Source organism: Anser anser, assembly GCF_964211835.1.
Source record: "Anser anser genome assembly, chromosome: 5".
Taxonomy (NCBI): domain Eukaryota; kingdom Metazoa; phylum Chordata; class Aves; order Anseriformes; family Anatidae; genus Anser; species Anser anser.
This window is the reverse complement of record NC_139725.1, coordinates 50506230-50534098: the sequence shown is the minus strand read 5'-3', so window position 1 is coordinate 50534098 and position 27869 is coordinate 50506230. Positions and strand designations below refer to the sequence as shown.

The window sequence follows — 27869 nt, the reverse complement described above, 5'->3', positions numbered from 1 at the left end:
TAGTGCGGCGGGGCGGGGGCGTCGCGGCCTCTCCCCCGCCCGGCCGCCATTGGCCGGGGCCAGCCCCCGCCCGCCCGCCGCGGCCCGCGGTGGCCTCGGTGCGCCCCGCGCCGCGCCCGCCGCAATCACAGCGCCCGCGGCCCGCAGGCAGCGCGGTAAGGGCGGGCCGGGCCGGGCCGGCAGGGGGCCGGGGCTGGCGGCGGCACGGGCTCCGGCCCCGGCACCGGGCATCGGGCGGGGGGAGCGAGAGTGGGGCTTGGGGGTCCTTGTTGCGCCGTGGGGGGGGTTAATGGCTCCCGACGAGGGGGCTAATTACCCCCGTAATTAGCGCGGGGCAGCGCGCCGGGGGGCTGGGGGGCGTGTGAGGAGCTGCCGCCTCAGGCAGAGCTGCCGGGTTCTGTCCCGAAGTGCTCGAAATAACGCCGGGAGCGGGTCCGGCGGGCTGTCACCGTCACGGCAAGCGTCCTCGCACAATGCCTCTTTTTATTTTATTTTTATTTTTTCCCTCTGGGGAATGGTGCCGCCTCTCTGCTGCTGAGGGAAAGGAGCCCGCAAGCAGCGGGATGAGTTCAAAATTGCTTTCGGGTGCCTTGATTTAGCGTTTGAAATGTTCGAAGTTGTTCTGAGTTACCGTGGTAATGAATTCTTGCTTTTGCGTTACAAACGGCTCATACATCTTCTGAAGGTGTATTAGCCACTACGTGCATTAGTCCTAATCAATTAAGCTGATTCATTTACTTGTAGTCTCTGTAAATAATTGTATTGCGACAGAGACCCTAATCTCCATCTCCTTCAAAACGTAGCTTATTGGAGGCTGCGGTCGTAAAGACTTCTCCTTCCTCCTCTGGAAGCGTACGAAGGAAATCAGGCTAACTGCAGGGGCTGAGGCGGTTCTGGCGCTTCAGCCTGCGGGCCGGACAGCACAAGTAGGTAGAACATTGCTGGCGGAGCTCTGCAGGCATCAGGTTCTTGTGAGGAGGGCTGCCGCGAGTCGCGTGGTTTGCAGAAATCAGCACTGAAATGTCGCGGGGACCGGCAGCGTGCAAACACTAGCTGGGAAAAGGAATTGCGCCTTGAGTCTGAAAACTAAAAGGTCATAAAAATGTTTTGAAAACTAAAGGTCATAAGAACAGCAGCTGAAAGAAAAAAAAAAAATTCCAAGACCTGGAGTGATCAGCTGATTAGCTAAGGCTGTTCTTTTTCTCCAAGATTGTTGTTAATTCATACGAAGGGAAAATGTGCATACGGCTTCTGTTTATGCAGCTCTTAGAGGCTGTGCTTGAGCTATTTGGAGTTTAAGCTACTGAGGTGTCAACATCTCTCTAAACACCAGTGGAAAATACTTTGATCAACATGAGTACTTTCTGTAGCATGACCTGGTATCTTGCTGCTCTGAGGCTTTTGATCTTAGTGGAGCGCTTCGCAAAGGAAAGGCTGGGGACGCAGAGGGAGCAGGCTGCTGGCCCGAAGAATTATTCTAGCGGACCTGGCTGCTTCCAGAGGCGCTGCTAAGCATCCCTCTGTAGTAAGTCAGGGAAGTGTGCTAGCAATGCCATGCAAAATGGCTAAGGGACCTCAAGGAGCACGTGCAGGTTTTAAGAGGTGAGTGAATTACTCTGGTCACGCTGCTTACCGGGGCTGTGCAACTGTGCCTGTACATGCCGTGGTCCTGTGTGCGTGGATCGGATGCTGAACCTGCCATGTCTGCGAGATGTGCCTTTCTCCTGACATGGTCTCCAAAGCAAGGTTAACTCTTCCACTAGGAAGATGAGGAAGAGCTGATGAAATCCTTTCCTATTTCTGGAGGCTCAGCCAAAGCTCTAAAATGGTCTTGTGAATTTTCAGTTCTGCAATGTTTGATCAGTTGATGACGATTGATTCAGTTCTGATCACGTTTGTTTCGTGTAGTAAGATTCCTGTTTTGCATGCATTTAGGGTGGCTTGTGACAGATATTTTATTACTTGCTTTCAAAAAAAAAAAAAGGCTGTTTACGTGCCTGTGGTAAGCTGGTCAGCCGAGCTGGTTTCTCTTCTAATACAACCTGAAGACATAGCATGTGACGGGAACTTTCTCTTCTCAACTGTGGGTCAAGTACTCTTTCAACACAACCCAGAACGCAATCTTTTTAAATTGCCTGCCTGAGCAATCAAAGGCTTTCTTTAAGCCAAGCAGAAATATGTATTTATTTTTCTCTAGTGTTTGGAAACGAGAAATGGAAGACCTATTCCCACTGCACGTGTGTTTAGTGGTTAAGCCTATCTTAAAAGCTGCTCGAGAAACCTTGGGGAACAGAGCATTTGTTAATTGTGGCTTATTAATGCACTGAGATGTGTCTAGGCTTTTTTTTTTCTCCTTTCTATTGTTAATATGATTTAATTATAGTAAAGGAAAAAGATAAGTGGGATTATGTCATTAGAGACTGTAAGAGAGGAGTGTTTTCTATCCTAACTAATCCATGACAAAACACGGGTGGCTTTCTAATAACACAGTACAAACATCGCTTGGCACTTGTTTTCCCGTCACTTCTGTACCATTCCCAACCTTGTGTCGGCAGAGATGAGAAATGTGAGGATCTGCATATCCTTGTGCCGCATAGGAGGCAGTTCAGTTCCTTGTGGAGGGATTGCCTGAGCGGGCTGGTAGCTTAGTCGTCGTTCAATATTCAGTCTTCATTCATTCCCCTGCGCCGCGGGGCTGGCAGCTGGAGCGCCTGTGTCCTGCTCACCTGGGGTCCTGGCAACAAGAGCTCTGCGTTAGCGTGGTCCAGGCTGTGAACCCATCAGCTGAGACACTCAAACTGTTTCCAGTTCAGCCCATGGCCCTCAGTAACGTGTTTTCTCTGAAGCTACTCTGTCGTGTGGCGTGCCAGCAGCTGCCAGCCAGCAGCGGCCGTCCCCGTGCACCGGCTGCCTCTCTGCCAGACTCTGCCCGCGCACTGTGCTGCCCGGCGAGCGGCTGGCAGCGCCACGGCTTCTCCTGGCACCCACTGAATTTGAATTTGTGGTTTGCATCTCCAAGAACTAAGCCTCATGTGGCAGGATCTCCAGCCCTTCAGTGATCACTTGAACTGGTTGTTTCCTCTTTGCGCTTCTCCTGTAAGTATGAACAATTTTAGCTGGAGAAGCGAGAAGTTATGCTTTAATTAACATGGACGAGATTTCTTTGTGTGAAACAAATGCTGAGCTTTGAGGGATCTGTTCGCATGAAACTTGGCTTTATATTCCAGCGTGTCAAACTCAGTTAAGATCTCTATGTGTACGGTCTAAAATACATTGATTTTTCTTTTCTTGTCTAATATTTCAGGAGTTAGGTATCCCTGAAACTGAACGCTGGGGAGGAATAGGTTTGTTAGTCCATGGCATGTTTTGGCACTTGACAAAAGTTTTGAACAACTTGATATGACTCTCAGCCGTGATATAGGCAATGGAATAGGTGGTGTTTTTTTCTGGATGTTGTAGGCAAAGCCCATCTTCAAGGCAGTTGTTAGTGTGTTATCTGAGCCGTTTGAAGAAGTGACGAGGTAGACAAGGCAGACTTGGCATACAAATTCTATGGCAGCACCATGACAAGAATTTACAACTGCAGCTCAACATGACAGATTGCAGTTGTCTATCAAATTGCAGGAAATTACTGCTCATTCCGTCATGTACATCTAACTGCTGAAGTAGCTAGTAATTCAGCAAACCCTGTATTGGTAAGTTATCAAGTATTGTTCTTGCTCCCAAATCTCGTGCTTGCAGGCAGCGCCAGCAGTGGTTTATTCCCGAAAGATAAGTGTACTAGATTTGAATGAGTTTTTGGAAGAAGCGTTGTCACAGCAGTTAACATTTGGTTCTATTTTTCCTTCTCTGTTCTGGAGTTCACTGGTGTGGTAATAGCTCTTCCTGTAGAATAAACAGTGTGCTAACGTGACTTCCTTCACTTGGTGCTAGCTCCATTAAAAAGGAAAACAAAAAGTTCAAAAATATTTATAATGTTTCTTTCCTGTTACTACCTACATTGCTTCTCTTGGTGACGAGAAGATCCAGTCTCAGAAAGAGCCATACTACACATTACCTGAGCAGCCTTCACCGTACGCAGCTGCTTTGGGAGCAGGCTGGTTACTTCGCTGTTTCAGCCCCGTTTGAGGGGCTGCACATGGATGTTTCTGGCTGTGTGGAACTGATATTGCGTAGTATGGTAAACCAATACTGACTTCGATACTGTTCAGTTATTTGGCATAGTGGCAGCTTTGGCGTTATGCTTTCTGATCACACAGTACGTTTGGGGAGTTCCAGTTTTTGTTCCAGAAAAAGCCACGCTAAGTAGACTGTTCCACCCTTACAAAACCTCTTACGTGCATGTGAGCAGTGATCAACCTCCAGAATCTGTTTTTGTAACCAGACCGGTATCAAATCCCAGCCAAGAGCTTGCAGTTCTTAGAGGGACTTTGCTTTAGGATGGCACGTTGGATGCAGCAGGCTGTGTGACAGGTAAACATAACCCTCCTCCTACTCACCCCCGACCAAAAAAGCAAACTTTTTGTTAGATATGGTCAGATGGTTTGGTTTTATACCGAACTTAATCAGACGATCAAGGTGCTCAGGCAGCCGACTAGTAGGGACACTACCTGTAGTCCTCTTAAGAAAGCAGAAAGTGCCATTTCTGCCTGGACTCAAAATTCTTCTCTGGCTCTGGTTTTCTGAATTTGGGTTCACAGGCTCAGACCTTACTCTGTCACTGTGCAGCTTGTGCGTACGCTTAACCATTGTGCAAAATAGATGAGAATACTGCTCTTTCATGTGGTACCCGTTCACATTTGCTCTCCACCAGCATAACAGGTTGCACAAATAGCGTGAGGCTCTCACAGCCTGCACTTCCCCCCAGCCTCAGCAGCGAGGGCTGTGTCTTGTGCAAAACAGCACTAAGGGCTGTCCCCACCCTTGTTGGCGCTGTGGGCACAGAGAGCTTTTGTGGCCCTCTGACCTTGCACTCCCGAGCAGTTCTCCATGTCTGTGTATCATTGTGCCCACATCACCAGGGATTTGACTTGATGATACTGGGCTCGTTGCCAGTCAGTAGAAACCAGTAAATTATCCAAGCAGAAAAGACCAAGAGAACGGTATTACCCTGAAAAAGTTTCATCTGTGAAATGCTTGATAGTGGTACTTGTTCTGTGTTAGAGATTTTAGTCACTGGCAGCTACTATAGAACAAAACAACCAGAGGGAGCTGAAAGACTTGGTTGTGCTGTTCAGAACTGCTTTCAGTTAGATTTGAAAGCTGACAGAAAAGTCTTGTAACTAGTAGCAGCTTGGTGCTAAGGAAAGATCTGACCAGAAATTACACTGTGGGTTGAATTGTCCTTAAAACGCACGCACACACAAGAAGGGCATCTAGTTGTGCTACTGCTGATGTTTGCTTTGGGTTTGTTTTTCTGACTGATGTCCTCTGATCTATTTCTCTCAAACTTCTTCACTAGGGATTTTTTCTTCCTCCCATTTGCGGAATAAATAAAGAAGGGAGATGATATTGGAAGTGGTTGTGTTGCTGGGCTGTGCTCTGGGCATCAGCACGTTCCCCCTGGAAGAACCTGAAGATGGAGGCAAGCACTGGGTGGTGATCGTTGCAGGTTCAAACGGCTGGTACAACTATCGACACCAGGTAAGGACCGCTGGTCCCACATGCTGACACTGACCACGCTCCAGAAAATGCCTGCCCTGGGATGTGCAGGGAGATGGTAGCTACCTAGGTTAGCTCAGCCCTTACGTCATTTGGGCAAGTGCTTCCACTTCTGGACTTCCAGGAGTGTGTGGAGTATTCTAAAAGAACAGCAACAGGAGTGATGCACAGCCTGCGCTTTTCTTGTGATTCTCATCCCAAGAATTACCCTCTGCTTTTCCTTCTACTATCTGAATTTATTTGCTTACAACTTTGTCCAGCCTTTCATCTTTTGAAAAGTTGTCGTTAGCAGTAGGAGGTATATTCTTCCTCTAGTCGTACTTCTGTATCTTGGGAGACCTGTATCATTTAGGCTAAATATTCCATTACCACGCTAGAGCATCTGACCCCAACTTGCAGGTGAATAAGTGATGTCTAGAATTAAACCTCATTTTTGAGAGACATGCATGTTTCTGTCCATTTGATTTCTTATATCCTAACATTATGAAATATCTCCCTTTCTTCTCTGCCAGCAAAAGTCTTGGCTAAGGCTGTATATCTACAGTATGTTTTTGTAGGGTGAAGGACAAGGGTTCTTTTTAGCCTGAATCAGTTTGCTCACTGTGTTCTAAGGCAAGCAGTTCGTGGCTACAGACTTGTGCTGCCACAACAAAGACACAGTGCACTGGGGTGCAGGGTGGAAAGAGGAGAAAAGGAAACAGGAACTCTGAAAATTGACACTGCTGTCAAAGCCAGTGTTGTGGAATTATGGTCTGGTTGCGAGTGTCAGGATGGACAGGACTGTGACTTAACTCTGATTAAGTTCAAGGCTTATAATCAGCAGTCAGGAGACTACAGCAGTTTTTTTCCTTTGGGGAATTCTTGGGCAATCCCTTAAACAGATTTCATCTACGCTTAAACATGGTCTTTGTTAGATGGGAACATCTTGCTTTCATGGAGAACACAGTCCATTTAATTCTGACTTAAAGCATACATTTGTATGTTTCTAAACCTTAGAAAAATATTTTACTAGGCTATTGTTAGTTAAGGTGGAACAGAGACTGACACACTAGTGTACAAAACCAGTATTTTAGAAGTTAGGCTGTAGTAAATGTTCTGGGTACATATATCGAAGTGACCTGCTGAACTCTTGAAACTTCCTAAGTAATGATTATTCTACAGGCAGCTGCATTAAAAATATAGTGAGACCTTATCTTCTTCATTTCTGTGGATTGAGAGAGAAAGAAACCTACCATGTGTTTGTTGTGCATGCTGGGTTTTATATTTATGCCTCTCCTCCTTCTCTGCTCACAGTTGGTTTGGTACTTTCTGTGCAGTAATGAGCTTAAAGCTTGGTGAACCAGACTGACAACGTTCTCGCGCTTGAAGAAGAACCTGTTACTGGCAAATGCTAGCATAATGCTTGGGCAAACTGGCTTTAGGGATTTTGGCAGCTCCTTGCGCTGTAACCATTACCTGATAACCATAGGTGATATATTATTGGCCTTATCATAGACTATTCCTATTTCAAATGAAGTCTGAAGGAAGATATTTTTAAAGCTGAAATCTCAACAGAAAACAATTGCAAAAACACTAGTGTTGTACTTATCACTGCCCCTCCTGGCGTGGCTAAGTGTAATTATTCTGAGTTGTGCTTTGGTTGTTGCATTGCTCTATGACCAGTCTCATTGGCTCCCTTCCACTAGGAGGAGTTAATGCTGTAACATTTGTTCTTAAATAAAATCACTTTTTGGAAGCTGTGGTTCACGAGAATTCCTTTTCTGCAGTGGCCCAGGCATAGAGTTTTTAATAGTTCTGCGGGTGGGCCTTCAGTAGCAAGTACATCTGCCAGGTGTAAGGAAGTTATGAAGGACACAAGATGTATGCTTAAGTATTTGTGTCCAGTGCTAAGTCAGAATTTCACACCAGTAAAGTAACTTTTGAGTGTGGTCACTTGCTGATAGTTTAGTAAATACTTTTCAGGGTTAGAAAATTGGGAATGGGGTTTCTTTGAACACCTTCATTTCTGGAGACAACATTGACTAGCAATGCAAAATATCTGTAATATTTAAATCCTAGAAACGTCTGTATTTTAACCTCTACCTCTTGTTTCAGGTATAGTATTAGCGTTTGGAACAAAAATCAGAACACCATTAAGAATCCCGTCAAAGTTATGAAATCAGAGCCATAAAATAAGAGAGTCAGCGTGAAGGATCCTTCACAATGGGATTGAGCTCCTACCGATCTGTTCCGGGCAAGTCAGTGTGCCGAGCTTCTTACAAAAGAATTAATTCCCAGGAGGTGCAGCGCGTCAGAAGCCTGTGCTGTCTTGTCTAGCTGCCTCTTTTGGCCAACCTTAGGGGCTGGGCAGGAGTGAGCAGCCACGGTAGGAGGGCATACTGGGTGACAGGCCCAGCAGCTAGTCAGGGAACTGTGCGCTTGCTACAAAGTGTAAGCTGGAAAAGGGTGTCTCAGGTATCAGAAATTGAGGAAAACTTTTTCCCTGCAAAACTGGCTGAACAATAGATACTTTTGAGGAGAGTTGGACAGAGGAGGAAAGGTACTGCAGAGAACTCAGGAGTTATTGCAGACTTTTAGAAATGTTATGCAGACTGATCACTAAGGTCTTTGCATGTGTTAGTAGTCCCTACTTTCCAGCTAGGAAGCAGAAGCACTGTGTTTAAATGACATGTTCAGTGGAACCACAAATCAGACTTGAACTTCCAGTCCTGTATTTCATTCATCACGAAAGTTGTGCTACAATGAACATACAAGTTTCAGTAGAATAATAATTTTCAGTAGAGTAATACGTGTACTAACAGAAAACTAAGCAGTGCTTCAGAATTGCTGATTTCTTTGCTTGATTCTTTGTAATTCTTCTACTTTCCAAAGGAGAAATTGCAGAAGAAAATACATTGTACTCTAATTCGCTTTCCTCCTGCCCTTGCCTTTCTTCTTCAGAACCTCTCTGATCTAGCCTGCATACAAAAGAGTTTGTAGATGTGAATCTTCCTGTAAGTAGATACTCAATGTGACTGTTACTTGTTACCAGACTGGACACTATTTCCTAAATGCCACTAAGCACTCATAATATCCCTTTGTAAGCTGAAACCTCAGCTGACACATATCTGGGTTTCAATTGCTCAGTTCAGCTGTTCGGTGTACAGTTAATACATAACACTGCATGTATGTGTTACACTTAATGTTTTGTGAGCTCCAGTTGTTTTGCATGCTGTCTGCACACAGCACAGTCAAAACATACTCTGCTACCTTCCGCAGTAGTTACCTGGTGACAGGATGTGTTTGTCTGACTATGCAACCATAAAAGGAGGGGGAGAAGGTTCGCTTTCAAAAATGTCTCTAATTTCATACATGAAAATTTGTTGGGAAGGTAGTCCATCGTTGAACACTGTACAGACTCCAGGAGCAGTAAATTTGTAAAGACTGTGCAGACCGTGCAGAAACTTAGTTTGCACCTGTAACCTCAAGGAATCTGAAACTCCTTCTAAGACTTATCTGTCAGTGGTCGGAATCCGCTGTCAGTGGTGCAAACCTCAAGTGTAGGCAAGATAAGGAAAAAAACCACTGTTTGCACTTATCTATACTTCAGATTCACACCTTGCAGGGTACTTGTTTTCTGTTTTGATGCATGAACTCGGACTGTTTCCACATCAGGATGGTCAAAACTTGTCTTCTACAGTTATCAGATCAAGTTCTTAACATAAATGTTAAATGTTTTGTATAGTATACAGCCTAATGTGATAGGCTCCCTGTTATTACAGAGCTAGTCTATGTATAGCCTTATGCTTGGTGATTCTCTGTTCTTCAGTGTTTTTACCCATATCTTTACTATTTTTGATAAGACAAAAACAGTGTTTCTTGTTCTTACTGCTGTGATTGTACCAGCTAACTCCAACCTAAAGTTGGTTTTACAAATAGATCAAGAGGAGAGACAGACCAATTCTGTCTGGATACCCCAAAAGGCAAAAATGAACAGTGTCAATGGAGAAGCCTGCTGTGAAATGCAGTCCTACTAAAGGCAGAGCACATACTCAAGGAGGAAACATAGCTTAAAAAATCTGGCAAAATTAAAATGCTGAAAATAGAAACTTCTAAATTTGCATACATGGTTTTATTTCTGGTCATTGTTTTTAGTCGTGCACTTAGTGAGCTTTATGGGTCAGGGATTGTACTTAGACAAAGTTTTGGACACTCTGAACCAGAGCAGTTACTTTGTTCAGGACGGTCCGTATAACTTCTCCAGTTATTCAGTTAACGGACATGAAGGATGCCTTGGCTACTCAGCTTCAATTAGCTTTTCCTTACTGTGCTTATCAAATTGTAAGTGAAGCTATGGGAAAAGCTTTCCTAAATTCTTAATACAGTTGTGGGTTTTGGCTGATTGACTGATGGTTAAGGACAGGAATGAAGCATGGCTGACATTTTCAGCCCAGAGCAGAGCAGGCCGAGGGGAGGCCTCATGGCGGCCTGCAGCTCCCTCACGAGGGGAGCGGAGGGGCAGGCGCTGAGCTCTGCTCTCTGGGGACAGCGACAGGACCCGAGGGAACGGCATGGGGCTGGGACAGGGGAGGGTCAGGCTGGGGGTTAGGGAAAGGTTCTGCACTGAGGGGGTGGTTGGGCACTGGGACAGGCTCCCCAGGGGTGTGGTAATGGCACCAAGCCTGCTGGAGATCAAGAAGCGTTTTGACAACGCTCTCAGACCTGTCAAAAAAAAGAAACAAAAAAAACACATTCTGCTCAAAAGCTGTGTCACTCAAATGTTTAAACAGATTTATGACAGAGGAGAGTGAGGATGGTTGCCTTTTTGTTGCCGTTGTGTTCTTTTAGAGTTTTCTCCAAATGTCCATTCCAGGAAAATAGGGGAATTCCACCTCTGATCCCCATGATTTCAAGATCTGAGTTAATTACTGAAGTGAATTTAAGCATAGGTCTTCCATAGCAATTTGCTGATGTAGCAACAGGTTTAGAGGAACTTGGGAGTAAAAGATCTGAACTATCCCACTAACAGTTTCCGTTACGACTGGCACCTGGGCTGGGTTGTGCAGGAGCAGCTGTACAGCTATATATACCTTCTCCCTCTTCTTCTTCTCTGCTCTTGATAACAGGGCAGCTGCTACCCACACCGAATCATGACCACAAAAGCGTGACTTGCATTTGGTGATGATTTTATACAGTAAATGTTCATAGCATTCATTTCATGTAGAAAGTCAACAAGAATAACACCAGCTAGAGACCTGGAACAATGTTAGCTGTCTCTTTTATGGTGTTATACATGTATAGCCATGCCACAAATATTTCTGGAAGAAACAAGGCTTAAACAGCAATATTTGATAGGCACTTACTGATCAACAGGAAATAGTTAGATTCACATATGCCTCCCTACTCTAGCAGCAGGCTGCTTCTATTCTGGTTTTATAGAGATTATTTTTTTCTGTGTGTGGGAGGAAACAGGACAAGCATATGACCGGCATCAAAGGTGGCTTGTCTGGTCAGCTAACTTTACACACGAGAAGTAATTTGCTGTAAACTATTCTAGCTAAGCCAAAGGAATTTTAGCAGCAAAATGTATTTTTGCTACTCTAGCCTATGCTGGTAGTACCATTGCATTACCAGGAGGCATAATTCTCTTAGCAGAAGCCTTAAAAGGTTGGGACAAACCCCAAGCAGGTGTAAGTTAAGGTTGCTGGGAATTGATCAAACTGATCTGTTTCCATCCACAGTAGGGAATATGACCCATTTAAATTTACCACCAAGATTTGAGTGAGACAAGACATAGTGAGCAAACAGTCAATGAATCAGAAGAAAAAGAAGAGGAGAGCAAAAAAACCTGTTAATGTTCATTTACAAAGCTGAACTAATTTTGGGTACTTGGGTATTAATTTAGAGCACTTCCAAAGTTTCTGTGGGCTAGCCACGTATCTATGGGAGCACAGACACTTGCTAGTTGAATATGTTGATATTTTGTCACTATAATAAGCCTAAGCATCTCCTTGTGTTGCCAGCCTGTAGCTGTTTCTGTCAGCCTAACAGAAGCAGAGTACTATCTCTCAAGGGTGAGAGGAGATCCATGATCTGTCTACTCATCAGTCCATGTAGAGAAGCCCAGATGAGTGTTTTCTACTACTTTTGCCCAACTTGCTTCTGAAAATCAAATACGTGTGTAGTCAAATCTGCGCTCCAGTGTTTTGTATCGCATGGGGTACCTTTCTGACTGGGTTTAACCTCTGCCTTTGCCTTGTCGAGGCAGCAGCTGCCATAGTGCTGTACAAGGAAATGGGGAACTCTAAACAGTGCAGATTGCCTGGGACAGGTGGGAGAGAGCCTAGCCTGACTCGTGTAGTAGGATATGGAACTGCTTTAGGAAGGATAGTTTAACGTTCAGGGTTGGTTGCGTGAAGAGATTTTGCTGTGGGAGAGTTCCTTAATAGTGAATGTGCCTCGCCCTTCCCAGAGCCTTGCACAACTGCCCGCTGTTTTTCAGCCACACTTGGGAGATGAAGGATTTTAAAGTGGTAGGATTTTACAGCATCTTTTTAGTTAAACTAGTGGAAATTGCTAACGCACCTAAGCCAACTAAAGTTTAGGAGGTCCACATAAGCCACTTTAATTTGGTGTATGAATTAGCAGACTAGACTAGTTCTGCAGAAGTAAGTTTTAAAGCTTGCTTCTTGCCTACATTTGGAGTTTTTATTTGTTAGGTGAGATTTTTTCCATTAAATCTGCACAGGTTTTCTTACATGTGGTGGGTTGTAGTTCAGGAGTTTAAGTGTGATTGCTGATAACCTGTTCAGTCATTCACAGGCTGCAAGTCAAAAATAATAATAAAAAAAAAAATTATTATGTGCTGAGGGCACTATGAATTTAACATTCTGGTAGAGGTTCATACTTTACTGTAATAGTGCTTTAATGAGTATTATTGTTTCTGTGCCATCAGAAGACAGTTCTATAAAGAAAATGTGCTTATTCATATCCTGTACAGGTCAGAAAAATAGCCTGAATAGAAAGCCTGCAATTCTGGTTTCCACTGAAATCTATTTTCTTGCCCTGAACTTGCTGTGGTGTCACTTTACGAGAAATACATAATTAAAAAGGAATTTTTCCTTAACTAAAATTAAAAACAAAGTTTTGTTTTGTAGTAAAACAAAATTAAAAACAAACAAAAGAAACCAACAAACGAAAACCAAATCTTTGCAGAGCTGAGATTGGTAATCTGTACTTGTTTGAGCCAAGGACAGTCTTTAATGCTTATTCATGCAGGCTTGGTGCAGAACTAATTGAAATTGGTGGAAATCCAACTCCTTCTTCCTCTGCTTTGAATCTGTCTGTCAGTGCACAACGTTTTCATTTAGATTTCCTTGCAGAATTCAGAACATTGCTGAGAACCCTTTGTTAAATTTTGTTATTTATAACAAGTATCAGTTAACTTCTGGATTCTGTTTAAATAGGAATTTGAAATAGGTAGATGGAGAGATTTTAACCATAGTCTTTGTTATTAATACAGCTATTGCTAGTTAGAGAAAGGCATTGAGTTTTGGATTGAATCTGTGCATTTCAGCCCACTAACAACCCTCAAGCTCTTAAATTTGAAATTAAAATACTAGGATGGAGTTCTTTTTGGACAATAGCTTGATCTTAGGTTGGCAAAGCTATTTTTCTTCTGCTCTCAAAGGTCCATTAAAGTCTCCATTAAAACTAGTAATGAAAACCTGCTTACTTCCAGGCAGACGTGTGCCATGCGTACCAGATCGTACACCGAAATGGAATTCCAGATGAACAGATCATTGTCATGATGTATGATGACATTGCAGATAATGACGAGTAAGTGTTGAACATGAACTGGTAATGAACTGTGCTTGCTACAAATATGCCACAGTCACCAATATTTTTAAATTTGTAGTAGTTTTGTAGGAACAGCTTTTAAAACTGCCTGAGATATGCATAGAGACATTTTATCCGTTAGCACAGTAAGTCTTCTTTGGAACGTGCTCTTGAGCTTTCTAAGCCTTTATCCACAGCTCAGCATCTGTTTTGGTACTGAGGACTCCAGAGCTCCTTGTCAGTTCTTCATTGTTATGAGAGCAATTGATCTTAGCTCCCAGGCATAACAGTTTTCAACAGATAACCTAAAAACACAAACATAGGGAAGCTCAACGTATGACTCACAGGCTTTTATTGAAAAGATGTTATCAGATTGATTAATCCCCAGAAAGCAGATTGAACAAGGAAGTGTATATGTCACATCCTTGGTCACTGTCTAGAGTGTGTAATTGCTTTTAATGTAAAACTGTTCACTTATACAGCCTCTAATGCTGAGACAAACCAGCAGAAATCAGCAGATTTCACATGCACAGCAGCAGTGGGAGCAGAGAATAAAGGGCATTAAAGACAAGAGCGAAAGCAGGGAAATAATAGTATAACAGACCACCTGCCTGTATTCTCAAATTAATCTACACAATCTGAGGCAGGATACTTGAAGGTACTGTGAGGGTAAGGACACTGAGGCTGAGCATTATTAACTGACTGAAGTGAAAAGGTCTTTTTATTCTGCGTTGACTTAACAACATATGGTACTAGTACTCGTACTGCCTAAGGTAAGCTTGCCAGGCAGGACAGTTTAAAGGTTTTTCTAGTTGTTCTGTGGCTGTTGTGTAGCGCATTACTAATTCTTCATATTTATGTCCCTTTAAACTTTCAGGAATCCCACAAAAGGCATTGTCATTAATAGACCTAATGGCACAGATGTGTATGCTGGAGTGCCCAAGGACTATACAAAGGAGGTAGGAATGAAACACTATTCCCCAGGGAAGCTAAGGTTCAGTGTTAGCCAGTGCTCTGGATAAATCCTTTTAGACTGTACCTTACACACTAAAATGCACATAGTGTAAAACCCCCAGCTTACTCACATGCATGGTTTGGCATAAAGTTCAGTGTTCATTAGATGAATGTAAACACTAGATATTTGGAAGTGAAGCAGTGGTCATAAAAGCAAATCCTTACATTGTCTTTCATTCAAAATTGTTATAGCTCAGTCTGAAGAACAGCTCTGTAAGACGAATTGTTTCATTAAGTCAGAAGAGTAATGCAATCACTTGGTGATTTCATGATTCAGAATCTGAGTGAGTCATCAGTGCCTAATGTGCTAGTGGTGATAGATTGAAAGGAAGGGTCTGTGCATGCAACCCAGCAGTTAAGGGTGGGGGTGGTGTGTTAAGTTCAAGATGGGAAACTGTGTCAGTGAAACTAAAATCAAAATTATTTCTTTAGGGATTTTTTTATTATTATTCTTCCAGACCATACCAGTAATACAGTTAAAAGACTAGATCCAGAAATTCTTTTGCCAGTGTAATGTAATGGTAGGGACCTGGATGTAGGGATGAAGAGAGAGGTGAAAGTGGGGCAAGGCAGGCGCTTTTTATTTGGCTTCACCACCAGAACAAAAATCTTGAGAAACTATAACCATTGAGTTGCATAGTGGCAGTAAGACTTCTTTTTATCCCCAGAAATTTAAGTAGGAACAAAAATGTGGATTTCCAATGATAACTATACAGAATTAGTAAATCTTCATTCTAATACAAAAGCACTTTTCAGCTTGGCTTGTACTTTTTATTTTTTTAAGTGCTGAAGTATTGGAACAGGAATTACTTCCAATATGAGCAATACAGGAAACTGAAGAAGTACTGTTTCTGAGCATCGAGGGCCAGCTAAACTTGCTATCCGTGCATGGGTTCAGACTTTCAGAAACCATATTTCTAAATGAAGATTGTGTTGTTGTTTTTATGATCACATTTAATTTAAATCCTCTTAAATTCTTAGGATGTTACTCCAAAGAACTTCCTTGCTGTTCTTAGAGGGGATGCGGAAGCAATGAAAGGCGTGGGATCAGGAAAAGTATTGAAAAGGTAAGAGAAGTTTCATTTAGAAAATAATTGCATGTGTAGTTGTACATTGGCACTGAATTCAGCAAAAGAAGAGGGTAAATGAGAGCCTTTTACAACTCGAGAATGTGGCAAGACTATTGGTGGCAATTCCAGGTCATTCATATTAGAGATACAGTGGTTCTGGGTTCTGAAACTATCTAGCACCAACAAGCAACTGCTGATATTTGGTTGGTATGGAGTCCAGTATAAATGAAGGTATAAAAAAACCTTGAGGACAGTGTCAGCTATATTAAAGTATTTGTCATTTAGATGACAAACATGAGATGTAAAAGTATGTTGCCTATTTTCTAAGGTGTGGCATATTTCTGACAGTACTGCTAGCAGACAGTTATATCATGTTATATTTTTCTATATATACTAGTTCCTGTAAAAACTTTAAAATATAAATTTGACCATTTGGAAGAATTAGCCTAAGTAAGTAAAATTCCGTAAGTGCCTATTTCGTCCAACAGTTCAATTTAGAGACAAAGCAATGAAACAAAATAGAAGAGTCCTGCCCTGGCACTGGGGACAAAAAAAACAGTGAAGGAGCAGGGCAAGAGTTGAGTAAGTTATTGCTCTCAATTGTTTAAACTTCCTCGTGAAGAGCTGAGATAGAAAATAATCTATGCAAGTCACATTGGTAAAAAGTTAATAAATCACTGTACAGTTACAAGATTGTTCTTTTCTAGTATCTGCAATGAGCCAAGCAGCAAATATAAAGCATTCTTTAGGCTAATTAAAAAAAAATACTTCAGAACACACCTCGCCTGTAAAACCTTGAAATTATAAGTCAAATAAAGGAGTGGATATGCAGAAGGCCAAAGACTCTTAGCTGCTCAGGAAGACAACTTGAACCCAGTTACAAAAGTCTTAGTTATTTACATTTCACCTTGGCCCAATTTTTTGCACTTACGGTCAAGAGTGAGAGAGAGAAAAATGCCTCCCAGCCCTTTCTTTGCTAGGCTCTGTTGTGTGAATTTCAGTCAGTGCCCTGACTTCTGCTCTTGGGTGGGGCAAGAACTGTTTTCCTCTGCCTGAAAGCCTTCTAGAGAATCTTACAGGTGATTTGTAAGAAAAATCCCTTTGCAGATCTGGCTGTTAGGGCAAGACCTTAGTATCACAAACATGATCTATTTGATTTAGACTGCAATAAAATTCTGCTGCAAACAGTGTGCCATGCAGACCTTAGGGCATCTGTACCTGCGAGCATGCAGTGCTCAGCCATCTGCAGAGCCAGGTAGTACAAATACCAGTCTAGTGTAATGGGTGAGTTTGTTTATAGATCAGTTCTTCACAGAGACATAGGTCAGTGCTGAGCTGGCTGTGTAAGGCCGTACAGATCACAGGAAGGTAGAACATAAATACACATAAGGATCTTATCAAAAGTTTTTATGGTTTATCACATGTTACTGGTGCCTTACCATAACTTAGTTATAAATTGATTCAATTTTTACTAAAATGCCCACAGTAAAACAGATTCCTCAGACAAGCATTAAAAAACAGTTGTAGGCCTGCCAAGTACCAGCCTCTGCCCGGTCAGCAATCAGTTTTCAGTTTGAAACATGAGGTGTAATTGACTGATCCCCCATGCTTGGGGGACTAGCCGTATTACCCCCGTTTTTATTCCTCCTCCAGATACTCATTTCTTCTCATAAGCCCGCAAAATAGTGTTTTAGGAAGAAAAATTACTACCAAGGGCATGAGGTGTTTCAGCTGCATTATTTTCAATTTTTGACATGCCTTGGCATTGATAAGCAGACAGTGTTTATGGTGGTAAAAATTAGGTTGGAGTGGTCAGAAAAATTTGTTTGCAATTTTCTCTTTACAGTGGTCCCAAGGATCATGTATTTGTTTATTTCACTGACCATGGAGCTCCAGGACTTCTAGCTTTTCCTGATGATGATGTAAGCATTTTGGGGGAGTACTGTGGAATTTGTCCTTAAAAAAAATATATATCTTTCAAGTGACATACTTAAATACTACATCTAAAACATTAAATATTCAATGCACTTTAATATTGAGAATTGGGGGGTAAAAAAGGAGCAATATTCTCCTCATTATCCCAGTTTCTGTTTCACATGGTTATGCCTTGGCTATCTAGTGCAATACATACATCATTTGGCACCATTACCCTTCTTTTCTAGTGGTAAATACTAGAATGTTGTGTTTCAGAAGTACAAAACTCTGGATATAATTAAGGGGAAGGAATAAATGTATTCACAACAGTTAGTAGTTATTACTATTAAATGAATTGTGTGTGCTGAACATCAGTGGTTTTAACACAAGCCTTCTTATTTTACAGCTTCACGTGAAGGACTTGAATAAGACTATTTGGTACATGTATCATCACAAGAAATACCAAAAGGTAAAGAAGCATATCAGAAGTTGTGTGATTAAAAGAGCAGCTGGCATGGTGGAGCACGGTTTGTCTTCAGTTCCAGTGTCATGTAAAGCACAGGGAATCTGGTACCACACAGTTAAACTTGGATTAGGATTTAGAACTTACAGGACTGATCCTCTCCAGTGTTCTCCTTTTCACTTTTAGTTCACTGATGCTATTTGCAATTGATGCAGCACAGCCATAGGCCAGACTTTCGGTAACGTATATATTCTGACCAACAGTGGAGAAACATGTATAACTACCGCACCCTCATAATGCATACCTGACTTGTCCTTCCTGTGCTTTGTTTGCTTCAGACTGTGCTCTTTCTACAGGAAGTTTGATATGCCTCATGTTATTCTTACAGTTACTAATGTAGCTGAAGAGACTGTACCTTTTCTTAGAAAATCCTGTGTGTTCATTTCATCACAAGTTGTTTTAAGCAGAAAAACTAATATTTAGGACATTTTGGTAGCCTTTTTTAAGCAACTTTCTGTGGTAATCTGTCTGCTATAGCTGGCTGTATTTAGGACCACATAAGCAGCCATTGGCTCCAGAAATAGTACATTTAATAGTGGTACATTGCTGGGCCTAAAGATTGACCATGTTTTTGATTTGTGCTTTGCACATTGTTCATTAGATTCCTGTGGATTCTATAGAGACGGATTGCATCTTTTCATTGTGATTGTTTTCCCTTTTCTGTATAGTTTAGTTCCCAAAAAAGAAAAATGGATCTATTTACTTTCATGTTTTGTTTTTGTAGCATTATGGATAGCTTTTGTTTCAGGGATATCAGGGCAGGCCATGTAACTACAGTTGAAAAACACTGAAGGACTTTCCTCCATTTGCTCATGGAATTTCTTAAGGTCTCTGATCTGTTTTATAGATGGTGTTTTACATTGAAGCATGTGAGTCTGGATCTATGATGAATCATTTGGCTGATCATATCAATGGTGAGCAATCAGTTAACTTAATGGGCTTAGATTTCTCAGCCTGTCTTAGGCAAGACCTAAACAGATACTGTATCAAGGAGAAGTTGTAGGCACTTGCATGTGTAGCTTTAGCAGGGATGCACAAGAGTTAGAGAAATTAATGTTTTCCATTTATGAGAAGTTCATTTTAAAGAGCTAACAGAGTCCTAGAAAGACCATTTAGGCTTTCGGTTTCTTGCAAATGAGAAGTTGAAAAAGTACTTCTTTTCAGAAACTACATGGTTGCCCTTAACGGGTAGCACCTGGTTTATACTGACATTTCTCAGCTTCGGCGTTATTTAACAGCAGGGGTGAAGTTCCTGCTGATGGTTCCGTTAAGTAACAAAGGCAGCCATGGTACGTGATTGCCAAGCAGTTTGCTACCCTGATTTGGGCAGTAATACAGGAAGTGGAACACTGAGTTTTCAGGGTTCCTAATCTCTCTGCTGTAGAGCTGGGAGCTAAGCCTTCATTAGCATGAGGAGTCACAACTTTTTCAAGCTCTGCTTGGTGTCTGAGAGACCAGATGCTCTGGCTTTCTCATGGTTTTGAAGCTCTGATTCCAGGGAAGACCCAAGCGCATGCCTGTCCTCAGCTTCCTGGGTCTTTGGCCCTGGAGCAGTCTGGCAACAGCCACCTGGACTTACACCCTGTCAGGGATTTACAGAAAGTTCATGCAGAATGGTTCACAGCTGACATTCTTCAAAAACGCTCAGTGAATCAGCATGTTTCAAAGTTTATTCTGTTAGGAATTTCCAGTCTGGTGACTGGTTTTATTACTAGCTCTACTACTGATTTACAAAGGTGGAAAATTAACAATTTATGTATTACAAAAGGAGGCTGTCTTTGCCAGCCTTCGGTTGTGACCTGCAAAGTTTAACTGGTTACTTAGTAAGCATTTGAAAAGATGCTAAGAAAGAACACTTTACAGCATGGACAGGATTTGAGACTCTTTTTGGCTATTAAACTGTAGATACCCTCCAAGTGGAAACAACACTTTAGCTATAGGAAAAACATGCACAACATTTTTCATTCTGAAACTTGGACTTTTCTTCAGTCATGCAAATATGCTATGAGTTGACTTTGGCAAAAGCCACAATGGCTTTTGTATTAATATCTACAAGGAAGTGTTTAAAATATTTCTGTTGTGTAAGGGAAGACTGGAAACGCTGTGTTTGGGTCAGATCTTGTAGAGGTTCGTTTAGCTTTTCCCTCAGTGTAGAGTGTTACCCTGGAGAGAATATTTCTTAGAAAAAGAATTTTCTGGAATAAAAAATGATTTATAGGATTTATTCTAAGCTTGGAAACAAATTCTCATCCTTGTAATTAGGAAAATGAATATATAGGCTGTCAGTGTTCATTGTCCGGCAGTTCTTTGCGTAGTAGTTTTTAACAGTTTTTTCCCCCCAGAAGTGCTTATTCTTGTTTAAATGCCCCAAACCGCACGGTTGGCAGCAAGGAAGGAGCTCTTAAACAGCACTGACACTGATGAACAAAATGGCTTATAGGCTTCTTTCCTTCCTGTTATTTAGAAGTAAATGATTGACAACCAAAATTCTTAGGCAAATATATCGTGTGTATGTATTATATATTTAGTATATCATAAATCATGGAGGGGGTGGGGTGTTTTAAAAACAAAACAAAACCAAAATCTGCTTTCCATTGGTCTTACAGTTTATGCAACAACTGCTGCCAATCCCAGGGAGTCTTCTTATGCATGTTACTATGATGATGAAAGGCAGACTTATCTTGGTGACTGGTACAGCGTGAATTGGATGGAAGATTCAGATATGGTAAGTTAGTAGATTGTTTCTGCATTTCCATGCATGAATATCACTATGCTTAGGAAAAAAAAAAAAAAAGAAAAAAAGTTCTTAAGTTCTTTTAAAGGATTTATGAAAATCTTTGTTTTCGTGTGAGACTGAAAACAACCAATTGAGTTGAGAAAAGTATATCTACTATTCAGAACCATATAATCTTTATTTGGGCAACTAAATTTATTTAAATGTATTATTAGTAAGATTAGAAACTGTCTAGCTTCTAGTTTCAAGTTTACATCATCTTAATTTACTAATCTGAGACAACATATCCAAATTTGTTAAACAAATTGGGCAGTTCAGCAAGTTTTACCTCTTTATCAGAGCTCCTTAAATACTGAACTGTAGCTAACCCACTTGCTAGCAGCGTGGAAAACAGCAATATTGAAATGAGTCTGGGATACTTATGTGAGCCCCCTCCCTTCTTGCACATTTGCTGGGAGATCAGGTGGTCACTAAAAGCAATTTGGGAGTATCCTGTCCAATTTTCATTTCCATTTTTACTTCTACGTCTTTCAAAGGTTGTATAGCTCATGCCCTATACTTCCTTCTACAAGCTGGCACCCAAGATCTTTTCCAGGTTTCCTCACATTTTTGTAATAGGTGAATTTAAGTAGTTGTGGTTACATGGAAGTTTCTTCGTGCAGGAGGATCTAAGAAAAGAAACGCTCCACAAGCAGTTTCAGCTGGTGAAGAAACGCACCAACACCAGCCATGTGATGCAGTATGGAAACAAGGTATGTATGTGAGTGGGCTTCCTGGTCAGATGTATTTTAGAACCTTTTCTGCCTTACACATTTGTCCCTTTAAAACAATGTAATCTGTTGATTTAGGAAATGAAACTGTTCATCGCACACAAAAAAAATCCCTTAGCATCTAAGAGCTGATGATACTGATGCTAAAGGAAATGCAGGATACAAGTTGTCCTCCAAGCTCTGCCTGTGATTTAACTCTTCACATCAATCAAGTACAAAAGTGTGGTAGCCCCTTCCAGGCATATTGTGAATATTCATGTAATGTTTATAAAGCACGCTGTTCCCTTGAACGGGAGGAGCTAAGAGGTGATCCATCATTTATAATAGTCCTGTTTATTCAGCGTGTTTATAGAAATAAATATTTGTCAAAATATCAGGTAATTTAATGTGACAATATTTTTCCCTTTAGAGATTTGGAAATAAAAGTTCCTAGATATTTGGCAGCCTTGATCTTGGAAAAAGGAGGAAAAAAAAAATTTACAACCCTATGAACTTCTTTATTTTTTCTAATAAAACAAGTTTAGAGATTTAGCTTTGCACAGCAAAGCCAAGACGCACTACTTACTGGAGCTTCTCGATGGTTTATTTGTTTATTTTCTAACTTTCAGAGTATCTCCTCTATGAAAGTGATGCAGTTTCAGGGCATGGGGAAGAAAGCTGCCCCCATTTCACTGCCACCTGTAGAACACTACGACCTGACACCTAGTCCTGATGTGCCTCTTGCTATCATGAAACGGAAGCTGATGGCTACCAATGACATGTATGAGGCTAAGAAGATTGCTGCAGAGATGAAAACGCACCTGGAGGTAAGTAAAGAAAACCAAAACTAAATGAAAAGCAAACAACAAAAAACGCCACTACACTGCGTGTAAGGTCAGATTTATGTCAATAATAAGCAATGCCAGAAGCTGCACCCCAGAACCAGTGGGATTTTTTCCAGTTTTTGCAATTTGTAACAAAATTACTCTTCAGACTGGTAACCTCTGTTTGATGGTTTATTCTTCCTTAAAATTCAGGGATCTGTTCCCTGAGGCATATTAAGTAGTAATTATCAAGACAGATGTAAGGAAATGCGATAGTCAACCTCACAGCTTGTATTGCCAGGAAATTCCCTATTGCCTTCCACGGAAATTCTTGCTGGGAGGAGTTATTCATTGGTATTAGAGAAACTCTTGTCACAGTAAAAGTGAAGTCTTCCAGATCAAAAGCTCCCGCAAAAGCGTAGCCAGTGTTGGTACTGTCTTCTGGCAGAACTCCAGAAGGAGGATGAGTTATTTTGTGCACCAGGAGTGTTTTCGTCTCCGTAGTTTTCTTTTGTATGTTAAGAGACAGATCCAGACGATTGTGCCAAATATAAGAGGCAAAACTGAATCCGTTAAAGATCCAAAGAGTTGAAGGCCAAGAATAGTTTAATGAGAAATTTAATTCAAAGTCTTCAGATTGGGGCTCAGAAAAAGCATGTTTTAAAGTTCTTCTTGTTTTATATTCAGGCTAAAGAATTTATCAAGGAATCCATGCGGAAGATCATTACGCTAATAACAGGATCAAGAGAACAAACCAACCAAATTCTGTCAGACAGATTGACCATCAGCAATTATGACTGCTACCAGTCAGCGGTGAACCACTTCAAAGCTCATTGCTTCAACTGGCACTCTCCCTTGGTAAGTCAAGTGTTAGATATAACCTGATACACATACTGGTAAAACAAGCACGGTAGTCATAAGCAGGTCTGCAAAATCAGTTTTAATTAAAAAGCTAGCTTGGGGGCAGTCTTACAGCTTAGTTTTGGAGAAAGGATGACTTGTTTTTGGAAGCAGGAAACCACTTCCACCATGCTTGTAGATGAAGATTACTAAAAATACCCTTAGTAAAAAGCAAACAAAAATACTTTCTAATAGTTAAGGGTATCCCTTCAGGAGCTCCTTCCCCAGAAATCCCAATATTAAGTCATGTTGTATTTCTGCTTAAAGCATCGCTACTAGTAAAACAGAAACATAGCACCACCACTCAGACTTCACAGTACATTCAGATTTCTCTATTCTGATTGCACGTTGCAGAGTTCCTTGCAGTAGCCTCACTGATACTATCAAGATATCCGTGATATCTTGGGGTTGAACTCCCAAGAGCAACTTCTGTTTTAGGGCTTTAATTACCCTCTGTTCTTCCTGGGATCCGAGCTGAGGACCAAATCTTGTTGTGCTAGGCACTGTTTAGCCAAGAATAACAGAGGTCAGTTTCCATTCCAGAAAACCCAATCCCAATGTCAGGCAAGGTAACCTAAGTAGACGGGTGGGATGAATCAACAGCAAAAAAGATTGATTTTAGCAGAAAACAATGGAATTAGCTGCCAATTGAACAAGTAAGTACTATTTGCAAATCAAAAGCAGAAGCAATCTCTCAGCTGGAACTTCTAATCAGCAAGGCTACTAGGAGGTCACATAGCTCTGTTAAACTTTTAGTTCCTCTTTAGAGTTTTGGAGGGGGCGGTTGTTTGATTGAGTTCTTTGGTGGGTTTTTGTTGGTTTTTTTTGAGTGCAATTGGTTAGCTAGGTGGGCCCTTCCTAAGGGTAATGTGTAGCAACAGCTGAATTTACCTAATGAAGTTCAAGGAACGAAGTACACAGAAGAAAAATCTATTTAGTCTAGTACTAGATTATCAAGACTTGCAAATAAGTGCCTTGAATGTTAATAGCATCTCTAAAGTACTTCCACAACTTAGTTTGCATAAACAATAACTGCTCGTCATCCTGGAAATCATTAACAACGTTTATTTCAGTATGAGTATGCCCTGAGACAGCTGTACGCCTTGGTCAACGTCTGTGAAGGAGGATACCCCATTGACAGGTAAGGAGGTTTCCAGGCAGTCTGCGTAGTTTTGTCTGTGGCTATAAAAATGCAGAAGCTAATAGGATGATGAAGCGTAACGCTACAGGCTTCTCGTGTATTCTCTCCTCTGTTGGCCATTCTGTTAATAAAGTTCTGACTCTAAAACTATGAATGCTAATTTTGGAAAACAACGTCATTGTTATTCCCTCCCACTCATAAGCACCCAGTTCCCCAGTAAGCCTTTAATTTCCTTGTTGGAAACCCTCAGATGAAATTAAAGCCAGTCAGAGGATCCCACTGTATGGCATAACTTCAAAATAGCATGACTGATGGGTTGTACAGGACATGGGTGTTGCCCTGTAACTTCTGTACAATGTCACACTGAAAATGAGTTGGGCATTGCTGTATTTTCTCCTCTGCCCCCTCAGCTGTTGACTCGGAAGACCACAGCACTTCTGGGTCCTCATCCTGTAGCAGGAAAACAGGAAAATAAGGGTCCAGGCTGAAGTGCTGGGGTAGTGGCAAGGGAAGCATGGTGTTGAAGTTCCGATCTGGGAGGGTGTAGTTCGTGTGAGGGGACGGGAACCTTGTGAGTCACGCAAGCAGAAGAAAAGGGAGGGAGGAAATCAGAGGGGTAGGGAACGGGAGGGAGGACTGGTAGTTTAGGCGCAGTGAACGTGCGACCCAGAAGGCGAGGAGCTGCTTTGCCAGTCAGTTTGGGAAACAGTGTGAGAGGAGAGAGCCTGAAAAGATTCTCATTGTTATTGTTCTCTGTTGCAGAATAAGCTTGGCCATGGATCGAGTGTGCCGTGGATATTGACGGAAACAGCAGCCTTGCAGTGCAACCCTTACTGCAAGTGGTAACTTTTCATAACTGTAGTAATCCAGACTTCACATGCATGTACCACGAAGAGAGTCAGCCACTGTCCTGGGGCTGTGCTGGGAGCCGAGGCCACGCGCAGTACGGCACTTGTCAGCGCTCTCCCCCGCATCCCCCCCTGCCACCAGCCCGCTGGTTTGGCAGAGCCTTTTTGTCAGACCACGCGGAGCTTCAAGACGGATGATTTGGTTTGAAGTGTGATGCTCTAAGAATCTCTGGATGAACACTACAAGCCACCAACAGTGATTTGAAATCCATGCGAAATTTAAACATTGACTCAAGTTTTGGAAAGCAAAGTATACTATTGCTAAGCATTACTTTTTTTTTTTTTTTAACGATGTTAATGAATTCATTACAGTGACTAATTTACAGTTTGAGTGAAGAAACCAAAGTTTGTTCTCTAAGCTTTAACTCCTTAACAGTTTAAAGAAGTGTGTTGCATTCAAGAACTATCAAATGTTAACAGCACAGTTCGACTGTGAATAGCAAAAACCTTTTTGGGTAGAAAGCATTGTTTCCCAAAGAAAAACCACAAGTATCTAATCTGTAAATAGAGTGCCAGTATGCTATAATTAAATGTATTTACACACAAACCTCATACAGTTCAGGAATTGTCTGTGAATAAAAATAAAGTTGGCAGTTTCATCAACCTACAGGGCAATAGTGTTGGACATCTTATTTCCTGAAAATGAACAAGAGCTATTTCTTTTCGTGACACTGCACTGAAAGGTTATTTAGCCCTTGTAAAGCTTTTTTGAGACAAATCATACAAACAAAACAAAACACAATTAAAAACAGAAATCCCAAACCACATTTGAAGGCAGCGCTCCTTAGAGGTGACTCTGTGTGTAACAAGCAGGGGAACAAATTAGAAATTATGAGGTACTTCAAAATAGTTTTGTCTATACTTTTTTATATGTGGAGACAGGATGCAGAAATACTTCAGGGATCTTTTCAGAGTGTGTTAAAATACACAAAATTACCTCATCTTCACAGAAAAAGAACAGGCTTTGGGTAAAACTAAACCAGTATTTGCTGGTTTATATAATTCTCACCAGTATATATGGTGAGAATTGTGGGTAGCTCCACTTAGAGGAGCTGAGGGGGAGAGAGGTGAAGCTGAAGTTACATTTATGGAAAGAAGAGCCAGATAAAGCCAAGAGTAGTGGCACTTCCAGCTGTCTACTGAGTAAGTGAACAAGAGCACAGTTAATGTCAAAATGGATGGGACAGGGTAAAAATCATTCAGATTTACTGAACCAAGAAATTAAAATTTATGCCTTGAGGGTCATTGAAAGTTCAGATATTTGCCTTTTTTGAGTAGCTTGTTTCTTTTCAATTGTAAAACTTAAAACAGACAGATCTAAAAATAGTAGGTTATTAAATTCTTGAGTGCCCAAATGTGCTGCAGGTGTTCCCCTGAAAGCAGGAAGAAGGGTTGGCCACACAGGACAGCTTTCAGGCCGTCTGGCTGCTATCGCAAAAGAGTGTACTGAGAGTCCCCAGTCACTTTGAAAGAACAGGAAAAACGACTCGTTTAGAGCCATGTTTAAATACTAAACCTGCTCAGTTTTACTAAACCTGCTCAGTTTTACACGTCTTTGTATTAGAGTTGTTCTCTACCCTAGAAAATCCATCCTGCTTCTCAGGCACTTGGTATCATCTCCTGCAGATCCTTGGAGCTGTGAGGATGCAAAGCTCAAAATGTGGAAGTGAGGGATTTTCTTTCAATTTTCCTCCTGCAAAACTGATTTCCAGACGTTCACCTTTCTAAACTTTGCCCCCCGTGGCATTGCTACCCCTTCCTTCAGGAATATGCTGAAATGAAAGAGGCAATCTGAAGATCCTGCTGCGGCCTCGTAGACTCAGCAGGTTCTTGTCTGCACACCACAAAAAGCATTAAGGTGCTGTTGAATTGCCAGCTTGTACCCAGATACCCGCTGCCTTTGCAGTCACACAGGAAAACGACTCCGCAGAACAGAAAACAAACAACCAAAGAACTTCCACCTGCACTGATCAATACATTTATTTTAAGGTCTCCAGATAGCATCACACTGGCTTAATACCTTTGTGGCCGGTTGTTTATTTTGGGATGATGGTAGAACCCGATGAGAGAATGATCTGAGGCTTGTGCAAGGTCCCTCTCCCGCAGAGCAGCTTGTGGTGCGTTGTGCAAGCACAGACGCCCTCGCTCCTCCTTCAGGCCCGCGGTTGCAATACCTAGAACGCCGCGCCGCAACAGCTTCTGCAAAATAAGTAAAACTGCCGAATTCCCAGCAAGTTGTCATCACTAACCGGAACAGGCTGAAGTTAAAGCTGTGTTGTCCAGAAAAAAAACTTTTCCCGAGCAGAATGGTTGTGCTTAGCCCTGGCTCTGGGAAGAGTGCCTTCCGCATCAGCCAGCTCTTTCTTCCCTCCTCATTTTTAGATGCTAGAGGCAGAGTCCAGGGCTCTTTTCCCAGTCGTTCTGTGCCAAAGCACACAGCAGTCACAGCCTTTCCTTGGCGAGGCCCTGGAGGGCATCAGCAGGTGTATTCTACACTCTCAAGACGTGGTGCAGATTTACACAGATGCAGGTTTTTTCGAGAGCTCGTGTAACTGCCCCTACTTTCCCATTAATGCTAAAGCAAGTGGCGGTCCACGTGGAGTTGGAGATGAT

At 41.9% G+C, this 27869-nt stretch overlaps 1 protein-coding gene across 4 annotated transcripts; it reads left to right on the top strand.

Moving 5' to 3' along the window:
* LGMN (legumain) lies at window positions 1-25865 on the top strand. 4 transcript variants are annotated; one of them, XM_083838887.1, is made up of 15 exons: window positions 808-1525; window positions 4385-4473; window positions 5462-5643; window positions 13382-13479; window positions 14357-14438; window positions 15475-15560; window positions 17410-17485; window positions 17884-17946; window positions 18848-18914; window positions 20607-20725; window positions 21397-21486; window positions 22113-22310; window positions 22995-23165; window positions 24281-24348; window positions 25111-25865. In XM_083838887.1, exons 3-15 carry the CDS (start codon window positions 5506-5508, stop codon window positions 25148-25150), a joined length of 1296 nt encoding a protein of 431 aa, XP_083695013.1. In that variant the 5' UTR covers window positions 808-1525; window positions 4385-4473; window positions 5462-5505; the 3' UTR covers window positions 25151-25865. The 4 variants fall into 4 exon arrangements, with proteins under 4 accessions (XP_083695010.1, XP_083695013.1, XP_083695012.1 ...); XM_083838884.1 differs by lacking the exons at window positions 808-1525; window positions 4385-4473 and adding an exon at window positions 1-155; XM_083838886.1 differs by lacking the exons at window positions 808-1525; window positions 4385-4473 and adding an exon at window positions 1559-1602.
* Window positions 25866-27869: the final 2004 nt, after the last annotated feature.

Bases quoted from the DNA above. Each gene is read 5' to 3' on its own strand.
- LGMN (XM_083838884.1), top strand. From the start codon at position 5,506: ATGATATTGGAAGTGGTTGTGTTGCTGGGCTGTGCTCTGGGCATCAGC. The intron at 15,561-17,409 runs GTAAGAGAAGTT...TTCTCTTTACAG, and splicing joins TCAGGAAAAGTATTGAAAAG to TGGTCCCAAGGATCATGTAT. The intron at 18,915-20,606 runs GTGAGCAATCAG...TTGGTCTTACAG, and splicing joins TTTGGCTGATCATATCAATG to TTTATGCAACAACTGCTGCC.